We start from the raw sequence: 13,807 nt of genomic DNA, 5'->3' as shown, positions 1-13,807 counted from the left end.
GCTGCACCGATGGGCTGAGGTCAACTGCATGAAGTTCAACAAGGCCAAGTGCCGGGTCCTGCACCTGGGGCGCAATAACCCCAAGCAGAGCTACAGGCTGGGAGAGGAATGGTTGGAGAGCTGCCAGGCAGAAAAGGACCTGGGAGTGATGGTGGATAGTCGGCTGAATATGAGCCAGCAGTGTGCTCAGGTGGCCAAGAAGGCCAACAGCATCCTGGCTTGCATAAGAAACAGTGTGGCCAGCAGGGCTAGGGAGGTGATCGTCCCCCTGTACTCAGCTCTGGTGAGGCCGCACCTCGAGTACTGTGTTCAGTTTTGGGCCCCTCGCTACAAGAAGGACATCGAGGTGCTTGAGCGGGTGCAGAGAAGGGCGACGAAGCTGGTGAGGGGCCTGGAGAACAAGTCCTATGAGGAGCGGCTGAGGGAGCTGGGCTTGTTCAGCCTGGAGAAGAGGAGGCTCAGGGGCGACCTTATTGTTCTCTACAGGTACCTTAAAGGAGGCTGTAGCGAGGTGGGGGTTGGCCTGTTCTCCCACGTGCCTGGTGACAGGACAAGGGGAATGGGCTTACATTGTGCCAGGGGAGTTTTAGGTTGAATGTTAGGAAGAACTTCTTCACTGAAAGGGTTGTGAGGCACTGGAACAGGCTGCCCAGGGAAGTGGCGGAGTCACCATCCCTGGAAGTCTTTAAAAGACGTTTAGATGTAGAGCTTAGGGATATGGTTAATTGGGGACTGCTAGTGTTAGGTCAGAGGTTGGATGATCTTGAAGTCTCTTCTAACTTATAAATTCTGTGATTCTGTGAAGACTGAAAGGGGATCTCCTCAATGTGTATAAATACCTGAGGTGTGGGAGACAGAGGGACTTGGCCAACCTCTTCTCAGTGGTTTGTGGGGACAGGACAAGGGGCAATGGCCACAAAATGGAGCCCAGGCAGTTCCGCACCAACATGCGGAAGAACTTCTTCACGGTGAGGGTGACGGAGCACTGGGACAGGCTGCCCAGGGAGGCTGTGGGGTCTCCTTCTCTGGAGATATTCAAGGCCCGTCTGGACGCCTGCCTGGGCAGCCTGCTCTAGGGAACCTGCTTTGGCAGGGGGGTTGGACCCGATGGTCTCCGGAGGTCCCTTCCAACACCTACAATTCTGCATGATTGTGTGACTTTCTACTTTTATTTGAACTTTTACACACAAGCTTGTGGCTTGCAGAGAACGTTTTGTTGAGTCTGCTTTTCACAAGAAAGCCACTTGGGCTCAACATTCCGTGAGATTTCGCCTCACGGCGAGGCTCTACAAACGGGACAACACGGGCTGCTTTAGCCTCTAGTCCCGGCCTATACCGAGCCCCACGCCCCCTCTCCCCGCTCTGCAGGGCGGCGCAGCCCCACCACGGGGCCGACTCCGGGGGCGGGCGGGGAGGACATCTCCCCTCGGCCTCCGCCCCGCCCCGCCCCGCCCCGCCCAGCCTCCCTCACCCCAGCTCCTCCCGACGCGGCCTCCCCCTATTGGCTGCGCCGAGTGCGCCCGCGCCCGCTCCGCCAATCAGCGGCGGCCACGGCGGGGACAGGCGGTGGGGGGTGGGCGGGGCTTGCCCTGAGGAGCGGCGGCGGCGGCGGCGGAGGGAGCAGGGGGCAGCCATGGGGGCGCGCGCCGCGGGCCGCCTCTGGTGGGGTAGGAGCCGCGCGCCGGGGAAGGGCGGGAAGGCGCTGAGGGGAGTGGGGGGGCCGCCATTTTGCGCGCCCCCCGCCGCCATTTCGGGGAGCCCCCGGCCGCCATTTCGGGGGCCCCGGGCGGTCTGAGGGGGGCTCCGGCCGCCATTACGGGGGCTCCAGGTGGTGGGGGGGGTCCGGGGAGGGGTTGGGGGCGTGATAGGAGCCCAGGCAGCAGGAAAAAAATGCTTGAATTATGTTATTCTACTTCTAAAAGCTACTCTCGTCTCCAGTAACTTGTTTTTTTTTCTGTTTGTGTTTTCTTGTTCTGGGATATTTCTTTGTCTATACCTTGTCTGGTTGCCCTGAGTTGGGCTTAAGGACTGTAGGAAAGAAATTAACGGAAGCCAAAAGGAGGAGGCGCAGGGGAGCTGTGCTTCCTCTCCCGCTCCCGCTGTTGCTGGGCTGAATAAATCCCTAAATCCGCTCAGCGCTCCCCATTGCAGCCCTGTGTACAAGAGCTGAAGGTGCAGGTAATGCCCAGCCGCTGAGGGGAGGCTCTCGCCCTATCAGGGTGAGTTTGGGCCTCAGAAGGTCCCTAAGGAGGGAGTTCACGAAGACGAGCTTCAGCAAAAGCTTTCCTGCCCAGCTCCTCAGGCTTGGAGCTTGGCTTTTCGATGGGAACAAGTAATAGCATTGTGGAGCCACCTTGGTTGGTTTCACAATGCTCCTGGCTGTGTAGTTTGCTTACACTGGAGAACAACTTTTGAAATTAGATTATCTGAGGTTGGTTCTACCCCTAAGAATCAGGCAATCCCAGGTTCGCATTTTCCTGGCTTAAAGGATCGTAGGAAAATAATCTTTTTATTTTCTAAAAACGAATTAAACTGTGCATATTTCACAATAGGAAGGAAAACTATACTGCTGGCTTATGGGCCAGAGTTAAAATAAAAATCAAAATGCAGTGGTATGTGCCTAGGTAAATTTTACCACGTGCTACCTTGTGTAAGCTCTCTTTGGCATATTTTTTGCATGAGGCAGAACTTGTCTATTTGAAGTGTCTGGGAGCTGACAGAAATGGCTGGGTGAGCTCTGTTTGGTTTCTGAATGTATTTTGCCATAGGTCTCTTGGGTGATAAAATACGCTGGGTTAATTTTAATCATCTCTTTCCATTGTGTGAAGAGTTTCTGTTGGGAATGGCTTTGGCATTCAAGTACCGTTCTGCATCCTTGTGCTCTTACTCTGCCCTGGCGGCAGTTGTTACTGTAGGGCACCGTAACGTGCTGTGACAGCCACATATCGCCCTAGAAGCTGCTTGATCTGTGCTGATGAAGTGCTGCTTGTGTGTGGGCAAACTGAAGGGACAGAGCCCATATAACAGGGAAATCCGGTGGTGGAAACCAGCTGGGATCCCCCTAAAAGAGGGCTAGAAGAGCCTGTTAGGAGGGGGCGTGGAGCGCTGGGTGAGGTGCTGGCTTGCTGTGGGGTGATTCAGCCCTGACCTCTGGCTGAGCAATCTGAAAGATGTTTTTTTCTTTCTGCTTCTCTCATCTGCAGACTACACATAATGAAACTGCCTTTTTTCGAGCAGGGCTGTTAAAGCGTAGGTGATGCTGTGCAGTCTGTGTGCCGTGTGCTGCAGAGTTTTGCATCACTGAGCCATATCTTCAGTTTTGAAGAGAGACAAGGTGCAGCTTGCCATGCGAGTTATTAACCACTTGCAAAAAAAGCTAACTATTTTTTCATTAGTTCCGACTTCAGTGTCTGAGCTTTTACTCCCCTGAGACTTTGGTGGGTTAAGAAAATCTTCTGCTTTATGGACTTTTTTTACAAAGATGCTTGTCTCTCATAAAGTCAGGTCTTAATCCTCAGACAAGGTAGAAGGAAGGATTGTGAGGTTTTACTTGGAAAGCCTCAAGTAATAATAAGATACAGAAGTGACCAGAAGTAAGAAATGTTTTAACAGAGGTGCGGGCAGTTGGCTTAGGAGGTTCTATGAGAAAACTGAGAAGGAATTGTAGCCGATCTTGGGGGTCCACATGGAAGTCCTGCCTGTCTGGTACCGGCAGAAGTTAGGGTTGCAGCTTTGACTGAATGTTCTCTGGAGATCCTCAGCTTAGCAGGAGTCCCCCATGCTGTAGGCACAGAGAATATATTACGTGATCCTCTTAAACTGTGATTTAACTGGGGAGGGAGACTGCATGTGTTGCCTTCGTTTCTCTTTCGTCTGGTGAGGCCGGAGTTCTCACCCCCCCTTACCCCCCTCCTTTTTTTTTTCTGCTGACGTGAAAGCTTGCTTAGGGGAGGGGAGATGATTTAGCCATGGAAACAGGAGTGCCATAAATGGTCTGTGGGAATGCTGATTGCTTTGCTTTTCGTTCTAGGCACAGTGAGCTGCACGTTGTTCCTGGCAGTTAACGGTCTGTACTCGGCCAGCGACGATGTGATAGAGCTAACACCAACCAACTTCAACAAGGAGGTCATTCAGAGCGACAGCCTGTGGCTCGTCGAGTTCTACGCCCCATGGTGAGAATTACATCAGATGTAATCAGATGGGACTGTGTGTAAATCTGGATTTTGGTGCTCACATTTACATATATTTGGAAAGCCAGGTAGCTTGTAAGAACAGTGTGTGTATGTATGTATCTGTATAATATATATATATGGGGGGTTTTGGCTTTTTTAAAGTTGTCGGATCAATTATGTGATGTGTCATAGCCCCTTCACCTCTTCACGGGTAGAAATCTTTTGTTTTGCAAACCCAACAAGGCTGCTTTCTGCTTCATCAAATAGTTCTGCAATCTGAATGAATATTATTTTTTTTTTCCTTCTAAAAGGTGTGGTCACTGTCAAAGACTAACCCCTGAGTGGAAGAAAGCCGCAACAGCATTAAAAGTAAGTTTAACTTTTCACAAATGCAGAGGACTGAGGAGAATCTGTCTATTTTTCATCTTGCTTGGAAACGTGGTGGCAGAATGGAAATACCCTGAATCGTAGCCCTTCAATTACACTTGTCCTGCTGTGGAAGTGGCCCATAAAAGGTGGCACACAGGCACTTAAAAGTTCACTTTTTCTAAAAAGCCATTCAATTGTAGAAGGAAGCAAGTCAATTTTGTCCCAGCAAGTTTCCATTACTGTTTTCCAGGTCTGCTTCTAACAGCACCACAGGACTGTAGAATCCAGCCATCTCCCAAAATAGCACGTTCATCTTTTCTTCCTTGCTGTCCTGTCCCCTGCTACTGAAATACAGGAACAGGGTGAACTGAGTATTTGAACACAGCTTTGTAAGCTGTTGGTGATGAGTTTTTCTTTCATTACAAAAACCTTAGTCATTCAGTGATGTGCTGAGCTCTTTCCTATATAAAATACATATTCCTTGTTTTTAAGGGGGGAAAAAAACTTTAAAACTTAGGATGAAGAAAGAAATGAGCATCAGAGGTGTTCCCTAGTTTAATGCTTTTTGGGTTACAGCAGCTTTCAGTGACTCTTCTCTTAGCTTCCTAATAACTGTCTTCAGCATATGCAGAGTATAAAATGTGTTAAATGACTGTTGAAAGCTTGCCTTAATTTTTGTTTTTACTTCCACAGGGCGTAGTGAAAGTAGGTGCAGTAGACGCAGATAAGCATCAGTCCTTGGGTGGACAGTACGGCGTCAGAGGGTTTCCAACTATCAAGATATTTGGAGCCAACAAAAACAAAGCAGAAGATTATCAGGGTAAATGTGATCCTCTTTCGTGTGCTGCGCAGCTAAAAGCATCCCTGAATGCAGTAATTGTGCTAGCTGCTAGTGCTGTCTTGTGTTGCAGTTCCTCCCTGTCTAGTGCTTTTAGTAACGGGGAGAGACAGGTGGGTGGGATTTGCTGGCCGAGTTGTGCATATTTTAGTTCAGGCTGTGTGTCCCGTCAGCAGTTCTTAGTTGGTGGAGCTTGATGGGCAGCTCCGGAAAATTTCTCCTTCCCTGCTGTTCAGTGGAACTCACCCCAGTCACCCCCTCCATCAGATAAGGAGGATGTTTGAAAAGCAGAGCGAGAGTGAATCCTTGTGTTGTGAGTCAACAACGTCCCACCACTGGTGCTGTATTGCTCACAGCCCAGTCCTGCTTGTCCTAAGGAACCCTAGGGAAAGAATGTGTTCCTTAAATTTGTAATTTAGTCAGCTTTAGACTGGCTTTTTGGTGTTCTAATCGTTCGTTTTGCCATGTCGCAGGTGGCAGGACAAGTGATGCCATCGTTGATGCTGCCCTAAGTGCTCTTCGGTCCCTGGTGAAAGACCGTCTCAGCGGCAGGAGTGGAGGATATAGTTCTGGGAGACAGGTACTTGGGGAAACGTGGTTGTGCTTTGAGCTGGAGGCTGTCCAGGGCAGGAGGCTGGGGTTGTGCCCCCTGTTTTGAGTATTTCCGAGGACAGGGGCTCCACAGAGACTGCACTCCCTGGGCAACCTGTGCCAGTGTTTGACCACCCACGCAGTAGAAACATTTTTTCATGCTTATCAATGGACTTCTTGGACGGACTGCAGCAGTGCAGCCTGTTTGCAGTGCAGCTCACTGTCTCCTTATCAAATCTACACTTTTATCAGTTCCTGAAGGAGGATATTATGGGAAACTGTGTCAGAAGCCTTAGGAAGTGAAGACAGGGACCATCCACTGCTGTGTCCTTATCCACCAAACTGGGCAGCCCTCAGAGGAAGCTGTCAGGTTGGGCAGCATGGCTACTAGTGAGTGACCTTTTTGTGGCCTTAGTACGCTTGGAAATGCCTTCCAGGAGGATTTGCTGTTACCTTAACGAGGGATTAAGGTGGTGTTGGAGCCTGCTTGGCATTGGGGCCACCCTTGCCTGGTCCAAGTCTAAGCTAGTGTTTTTTTTTTTTTTTGCTTGTTCTTAAATTTGGTAATGTTCTGCTGTAGTTGTCTTTCTGGATTTCTCCCTGAAGGTAAATTGAAACACTTCTCACTCATCCTACAATTTCTAAATCATCGAGTAAGTCTCTTGACATCCTCAGGTTGGCCAGATACAAGGTTTGGGTGGGCTGCACCGTGGGGCGTGTGTCCCACTGGCATCTTCTGTACAGAAGCAGGGCACAGAGGTGGCCCAGGTGGGTTGTTGAGGAGGGCCCTTCATTCTTGGACTGATCTGGGTGTGAAGAACTTGGGAAGCATTCCCACATGTTCCTGTTAGTCAGTTTGACCCAAAAGCTGTTTTTAATAGAAGATTTTCTTGCTGTTTCTTCAAAGTGCCATGGGAATAGGCTGCGTATATTTGTTGTCAGTTCTAAAATGGGAAAGTTGTATGACCTAATGCTGCCTGGTTTGTATCTAACTCAAATAAAGAGTGCTTGGTGCAGCATGAGGTGGGAGAGCTTGTGTGGGAAACCCGTTTTGGCTGCTGCTTATGTGAGGGTCTGTTTGTTTCTCACAGAGCAGAGAGAGCGGAGGTGGAGACAAGAAGGACGTGATCGAGCTGACTGATGACAGCTTTGATAAGAACGTCATAAACAGCGACGATGTGTGGATGGTGGAGTTTTATGCCCCGTGGTGCGGGCACTGCAAAAAGTAAATGAGTTTCTTTGTTTGTTTTGACAATTTAGTTCCCATTAGTGCTCGTTTGTGTGCAATACCCTTAGGTCCCTGAAAGGGACTTTAGAAAAACACACTTCTGATATACCTATAAGGTGTTTTCACCAAAAATGTGTGGGCTTCTCCAGCGTAGAGCACCTTTGATGCTGTTCTGGCTGCTCTCTCCCTTAGCAGTAAACTCCCAGTTACCAGCGGGAAGGAGATCCAGAAGTTTAACCTCTTCGCTCCTTCAGATGCAGGATTTGAGTCTAACTTTTAATAATCCAGCTGGCTGTCTTGTCCTGCAGGTTTTTATTTTCCCTCTGTGTGATGTATGCTCCATACTTTTGGAATGTGGTATGCTTTCTCTAACCCTGAGAGGACTTTGAGCACTGATAATCTGTTGTTTTTCAGTCTGGAGCCAGAATGGGCAGCTGCTGCCACTGAGGTGAAAGAACAAACCAAGGGGAAAGTAAAGTTGGCTGCGGTAGATGCGACAGTCAATCAGATGCTGGCGAGCCGGTATGGGGTGAGTGTGCCGGGCAGTGGTTATCATTTCCTTTCCGTCCCTAGTAAGTCAGATTTCCCTTCGGTCTTACCAAACTGATTGCAGCCTGGCACCACTTAGATGTTTTGTTCTAAAAATGTTGGCACATAAAATTTTTACACAATGAATTCATTCCTGAACATCAGTAACAATGTAAAAGGGGTGAGAGGGAAGGAAGAAGCCTGTTGGTTGCTGATGAAGAAGGCTGTTCACTTCCATAGCATCCCAAATAGCCTTATCATTGTAGTGAGAGGTCTCTCCTTTCACACCTGTATATTGTCTGGGTGTCTCCAGAATGCACACGGGTGGCTTTGAGCCACTTACCAGGGATCACTTCACCAGTGGGACCCAGATCAGTTTGCCGTGGGCCCAAACAAACTGGTAGTCTTGATTTTTAATATGGTGTGAGGGAACTTACAGTGTGCTGCTTAGGTTCCCAGTAAGCGTATGTGGCTGGCAATAAGCAAGAGCACTGAACAAATTGTATTTGAAGCGTCGCAGGAGGGAGCCTAAGGTCTGTCTGTCTTTTTTTTTTTTTTCATGTTTTTGATTTTTCCATGTAGGCACAATGCTGTTTTGCCAGAGACTTAAGTGTGAGAAACTAATGACTAGGGTTATGGTAGTCCTTCTGTAATTAATGTGCAGTGCTTGGTATCTCTGAAGGGAGATGGAAAGCCTTGCTGCTTTATCAGTCCTAAAACTTGAAATGGTATTTCAGCATGTAGGTACTATTTTGAGTTGTTGCATAAGTAGGAAGCTACAGAATTGTTAAAGTTCAGTTGTAACATGTTGCAAGAATTGATTCATCTACAAGTTAAATCTCTTCTTAATCTGGGATACATCAGGGTAGCCGATGCCTTCCACCACAGATGACCAGATTTACTGAGTTGGTGACTTAAACTTCTCTTGCAGATTCGTGGATTTCCCACAATTAAAATCTTCCAGAAAGGAGAAGACCCTGTTGATTATGATGGTGGGAGAACCAGATCTGATATTGTTGCTCGTGCTCTGGATCTGTTTTCTGATAATGCACCACCACCTGAGCTCTTGGAGGTACCTCTACATTTTTTTTTCAAATTGCTTTTTCCATTATAACCTTTGTAGCGTTTTCAGAGGACTGTGTTGACTGTCAATAAAACAGGATGCTGCTTCTGTACCATTTTTGAGACAGAAATAGTGAAGGATAACAATTCTGACCACTTTGCTTTCGGTTCTTTAATTCTGTGAATTCACTGTGAATCCGCTGTTCACTAAAAGACTCAGAATTGGTACAGTGAAGGCACTGACAGCGCTGGTACCGTTATGCCTGAACCCTCTAGGGGAATGAAGGAAAAGCTGAGTGAAGAACAAGATGGTAGGGTTTTAGCATCTGTATGCTCTCCTTTATGAATTGCATGAAAATTGACCCAACTTGTGGTCCAAAGGATTCTATGCACAGAATGGTGATTTCTGGTTTTGCCTTGATGGGGGTAGAATGGAAATGGTGATCGAGAGCAGTTGTCTCCAGAGTGGGGCATGTGCTAAGACATTGAGGTAAGGGAAGAAAAACTGTTGTACAATTAATGAAATAAATAAAAATACATATTCTTAAATAGTGCTTACTTCACCCTTATCCTTTTTTAATCTCTGTTCTGTGTGTACTTTATTATATGCATAGGGTATTCATACAATAGCAGGTGTATATTAGGTGTACATTGGGGCTGTGTGCTGAAAACATGTTTTTTACTGATAGAGTGTGGAGTCAAAGTTCGGTGACCACTGATTTACATAAATGTATTGATTCCTTTGTTTTTTAAGGTGGTAGATCAAACAGAAGTGGTATTGCTCCATCAAATGTCAGCTAAATTTCCTTGTGTTTAGCAAATGCTGCTCCCTGCTGGCTCTCCTTATGCTAACAACAGCATGAATGGGAACTGCAGGCACAGGCATATGTTTGGGTGTGCAGTCTGCGGTGACCTGCAGTGAGACCAGCGGTTTGTTTTACACAAGCCCTGGTTTAAGGGCACAAATTTTGAGCTAGAAGTGGCATCTTACTGTGTTCCCTCCAAGCCTTGTTTGATACTGCTTAATTTGCTCCAAGTCTTAACAGAAAGCTTTGTGAACTCTTTGTAATTAGCCTTACCTTGGGGGACAGGGAAGTAGGTGGGGCTTGCAAGCTTTTGTGTTATTTCAGATGCTTATTACTGGGTAGGATGGAGTCGGTGGTTGCTGGAGGGAAGTGCAAACACAGCTGGGTAATCAAAAGTCTTCTGTTGACTTTGTGTCTCTCTGTCTTCTAGATAATTAGTGAGGATGTTCTGAAGACTACCTGTGATGCTCATCAGCTGTGCATCATTTCTGTCCTGCCTCATATTCTTGACACAGGTAAACATTACAAGCAAGCAGTCTTCTATATGAACTTGTCCCTTAAAGCACGTAGAAGTGTGTTTAATTTTTAATTCTGTCTGACAAACAGGAGCTTCGGGGAGGAATTCTTACCTGGACGTCATGTTAAAAATGGCTGAAAAATACAAAAAGAAGATGTGGGGGTGAGTGGCATTGTGGCCTCATGTTTTTGGAAAAGATGTGGGCATTTTTAGAGGTAATGGGAGAGAATCTTGAGTGGTAGTGATTTATCTGCAGAGAGCTGTTCCTGGATCCTCTATCCTGGTATTTCACTAACTGTGCTGGGGCTGGAGGTGCCTTGTGTCACTAGAATAAACAGCTGTATTTTTCTTGTCTCTGTGCATCTCTCAAGCCCTGCGTTTACAAGAGATATCCAAGCATTAATAAATCAGATTAAGCATGTTATACTCTTACCATGAATGTTACAGTACTTTGGGGCAATATTTTGGACTCTTTCAGGGTCTTGCTGATGGCTAAGTCTGTCAGTGTGCCTGGCATTCTCAAAAAAAAAAAAATAAATAAATTGCTAACAGTTTTCATGTTCCTGAAGGAGCAGGCCAGCAGGTTCAGCCTTTTTGCTCCTCTCTAGAGTGCATGTTGACCTCTCTGGGAAGTGAGAGTTGTTCTGACACTGACTGCTGTGAAAAAGGGGCAAAACGGCTTGAAAGCCTGGAGGAGAAATGCTGAGATAAGCTGGTTCCAAAGGATCCTCAGCAGACTTGTCAAGCATTAGGGGAACTGAGTCCTGACCAGTGAGGAAATAATACTGGGTGAATGGTTGTTTATCCAGTCTTTGGCAAGAAATCTACAGTGGTACCTGGGCAGCACTTCGTCATGTTTGAGACCTGTGACTTGAGCCATTTTAAACATTGCTTATTATAGGTGCAGCTGCTTGTTCAGGCTGGTAGTGTTGTTCTTGCCTTGGAATGGCTTAGGTGGCTGTTCTGATTCACCAGAAAATAGCTGGGACTGGGGCTGGGCTGTTCAGGAGGGGCTTCCTTCTGTTTGGTGGTTCAAATCTGGGACCCCAATACTCCCTGCTGACTGGAATAACAACCAGGGATGGGTTGATGCTGTTGAGGGCAGTTCAGAACCCAGTGCAAACTCTGCAGGGTGTGTGTGACTCTAAAACAAGGGCAATACTTATTTTTAATTACTTATTATCTTATGTTTTCCTCCAGGTGGCTGTGGACAGAAGCAAGCGCTCAGCCAGACCTTGAGAGCTCTTTGGGGATTGGAGGCTTTGGGTATCCAGCAATGGCAGCTATAAATGCTCGGAAGATGAAATTTGCCCTTCTGAAGGGATCGTTCAGTGAGCAAGGGATCAACGAGTTTCTCAGGTATTAAATCTTTTATTTAAGTGAGGCAAATCTTTGGATATCCGGTGCTGTGTCTTTCTGGACCAAAATCAGGCTGTCATGGATGAGGTGAGACTTGCACAGTTAAATATAAAAGGCATTCACTGGAGAAAGGGAATGATTTCAGTGGGATTGCAATTACTAAAGCAGTCTACATTTGTGTGACAGGTACTGTTAGGAAGTTGGCTGTTTAGAATTTATTGGTAGTTTTGCAAAGACTTTTGAAAATAGCTTGAAAACAGAAGTGAACTCCGATCTTGAAAAATTCTGTTTCTCTAATAAACTGGTAAATTGGGATGTGGTAATCAATGCTGTTTAATTTAAATGGTGAGATCTGGTTAATCATTAGTAATTGGGAAGTTCCTAATTTGGGAATTGCTAGCAGTGTCATTTCACAATTATATAAATGAATCTCAATCAGTGCTGTTGAGGTTCTTGAGGTTTTGTCTATTGCTAGTCATCTTTCTGGTCCTGTGCCACATCTGATTTGTCCCTGAAAATGCAAAAGGATTGATGAGCTCTTCAGCTTTTTAACGTTAAGCCTTCTGAGCAAGCATAAACAAACAAGTGCAAGATGGGGTGCTTCACAGCAGGAGCTGGTTTTGTAGCCCTTGCAGCCAGCAGAGGCTTAAGAGTCTACTTAAAAGAAACTTGGTCTCGAGCTGTTCTAAGGTAGGGTTGAACCAGACTGTTCAGGTGGATGGAGACTGGAGAAAATTCTTAAAATTAATTTTTACTTGTCTCATCTCAGGGAACTGTCTGTTGGTCGCGGCTCAACAGCACCAGTGGGTGGCGGAGCTTTCCCTAAAATTTACACAGTTGAACCTTGGGATGGCAAAGATGGTGAGGTAAGAAAAGCTCTCTCTGTAAAAGTGCTGATGCTTTGCAAGGTTCAGAAGCAACTGGGCAGAGTAAGAACTAGTAGTGTGAAAATTGTTTTTTAATAAGAATGATCTTGGTGGTCTGGTGGCAGGATTTAGATCATGGGAAAACAGGCAGCAGGTTGATTGTCTGACACGAACATGGCACTTCTGTCAAGCTACTAGGATGCAATCTAAAAGTTCAGTTACTTGAGACTGAAACATTTTACTGCCCATACTGAGTAAGGAAGGCATGTATGCATGCAAGACCCAAACGTTGTGGAGATTTTGGTTAAGCGATGTGCTGACCTTAATGTTGGAAAGTTTGTTAGCCCCACACAGTGACTGTGTTCTTGTTTAAAGTTCAACGCTGCTGTAAAAATCAGTTACTACCATGCTTTGGTCAATTTAATGGTCAATTAAATGGTCAATTAAAATATAGGCTATGGTAGTAGTTCTGTTACGTGGTCTATTTGTATTTGACTTTATCTGGAGTATATATAATTAGTAGAAAAAGTTCTTTTTCTAGTCTAAATTTTGATCAGTTATCCATTGCTTAATACCACTGAGCTCTTAGGAATGAAAAATAACAGGAGGGAGCTTTATATTGAGGATGAAGAAAGAATCAAAGTCAGTAATGTTTTGGTGTTGTGTGTTGACAAACATTTGTTCAGAATTCTGGCTTTTTCGCATTTTCACAGCTTCCAGTTGAAGATGATATAGATCTCAGTGATGTGGATCTGGATGACTGGGATAAAGATGAGCTGTGAGAGATCTTCAGGAGACTTCTTTTCTTGGGAGAGTTTGCGCAGCAGTTTGCAACCTGGTTCCCATTCAGATGGATATTCCAGTGGCCTTTTTATGGAGAAGTAGCGCACGACACACTGTGCTACGTGATGCACTGCAGCAGTGAACTGTACGCAACTCAAGAAAACATTGCAGAAATTCTATGAATTGTCATAACCAGTAAACTTGATTGTATTCTGTGTAACAAATATTTTGAGGACAACATGGATTTTTTTTTTCTCTGAAACATCTTGGGGTTTATTTTGTTGATGGTGTGCTGTTTGAGTGTTCCTGAAGGCTGTTAGTGTAACCAATTTTAAATGTGATTTTTTTTTTTCTTTTCCATGGAGGTGGAACCTGGTCAGCTTCTGTTTCAAGTAAAGAATAAAACGATATTTTTGACACACAGTGTTAGTCTTGTACAGAGTGACAGAGGTGCACATGGTAAAAGCTATCCTGTTTTGGGTGACTCTTGAAAAATGAATGGCAGAAGAGAGCCTGGAGAATGAGGGAGTCCTAAACCATACCTCCTCGCTGCGAAAGGTCTTGGCAGTTTGGCCTCAAGCTTGGTTAGAGAGACAATCTTAGTTTAAATGCTCATTAGTCTTCCTTTTTCTATTCTTTCTCAGGGGGTTTCTCTTTCTTTGTGCCAGACGTCATATGATTGTTAGTA

At 46.0% G+C, this 13,807-nt stretch overlaps 1 protein-coding gene across 1 annotated transcript; it reads left to right on the top strand.

Annotated features, from left to right (window-relative positions):
• The first annotated feature begins 1,579 nt into the window (after nucleotides 1–1,579).
• Nucleotides 1,580–13,542, top strand: PDIA6 (protein disulfide isomerase family A member 6). Its single transcript, XM_084513904.1, has 13 exons — nucleotides 1,580–1,667; nucleotides 4,031–4,172; nucleotides 4,484–4,541; nucleotides 5,235–5,361; nucleotides 5,853–5,959; nucleotides 7,062–7,195; nucleotides 7,613–7,727; nucleotides 8,658–8,798; nucleotides 10,025–10,109; nucleotides 10,201–10,273; nucleotides 11,312–11,470; nucleotides 12,240–12,336; nucleotides 13,050–13,542. Exons 1-13 carry the CDS (start codon nucleotides 1,634–1,636, stop codon nucleotides 13,116–13,118), a joined length of 1,341 nt encoding a protein of 446 aa, XP_084370030.1. The 5' UTR covers nucleotides 1,580–1,633; the 3' UTR covers nucleotides 13,119–13,542.
• The last annotated feature ends 265 nt before the right edge of the window (nucleotides 13,543–13,807 follow it).

The sequence above is a fragment of the Aythya ferina genome (assembly GCF_964211825.1).
Source record: "Aythya ferina genome assembly, chromosome: 3".
Classification (NCBI taxonomy): domain Eukaryota; kingdom Metazoa; phylum Chordata; class Aves; order Anseriformes; family Anatidae; genus Aythya; species Aythya ferina.
Note: the sequence above shows the minus strand (reverse complement) of the source record. Positions and strands in the feature narration are given on the sequence as shown.

Excerpts from the sequence above, each read along its gene's own strand:
- PDIA6 (XM_084513904.1), top strand. The coding sequence starts at position 1,634 with ATGGGGGCGCGCGCCGCGGGCCGCCTCTGGTGGG. Across the intron at positions 7,196-7,612 it reads TGGTGCGGGCACTGCAAAAA|TCTGGAGCCAGAATGGGCAG; the intron begins GTAAATGAGTTT and ends GTTGTTTTTCAG. Across the intron at positions 12,337-13,049 it reads GGGATGGCAAAGATGGTGAG|CTTCCAGTTGAAGATGATAT; the intron begins GTAAGAAAAGCT and ends GCATTTTCACAG.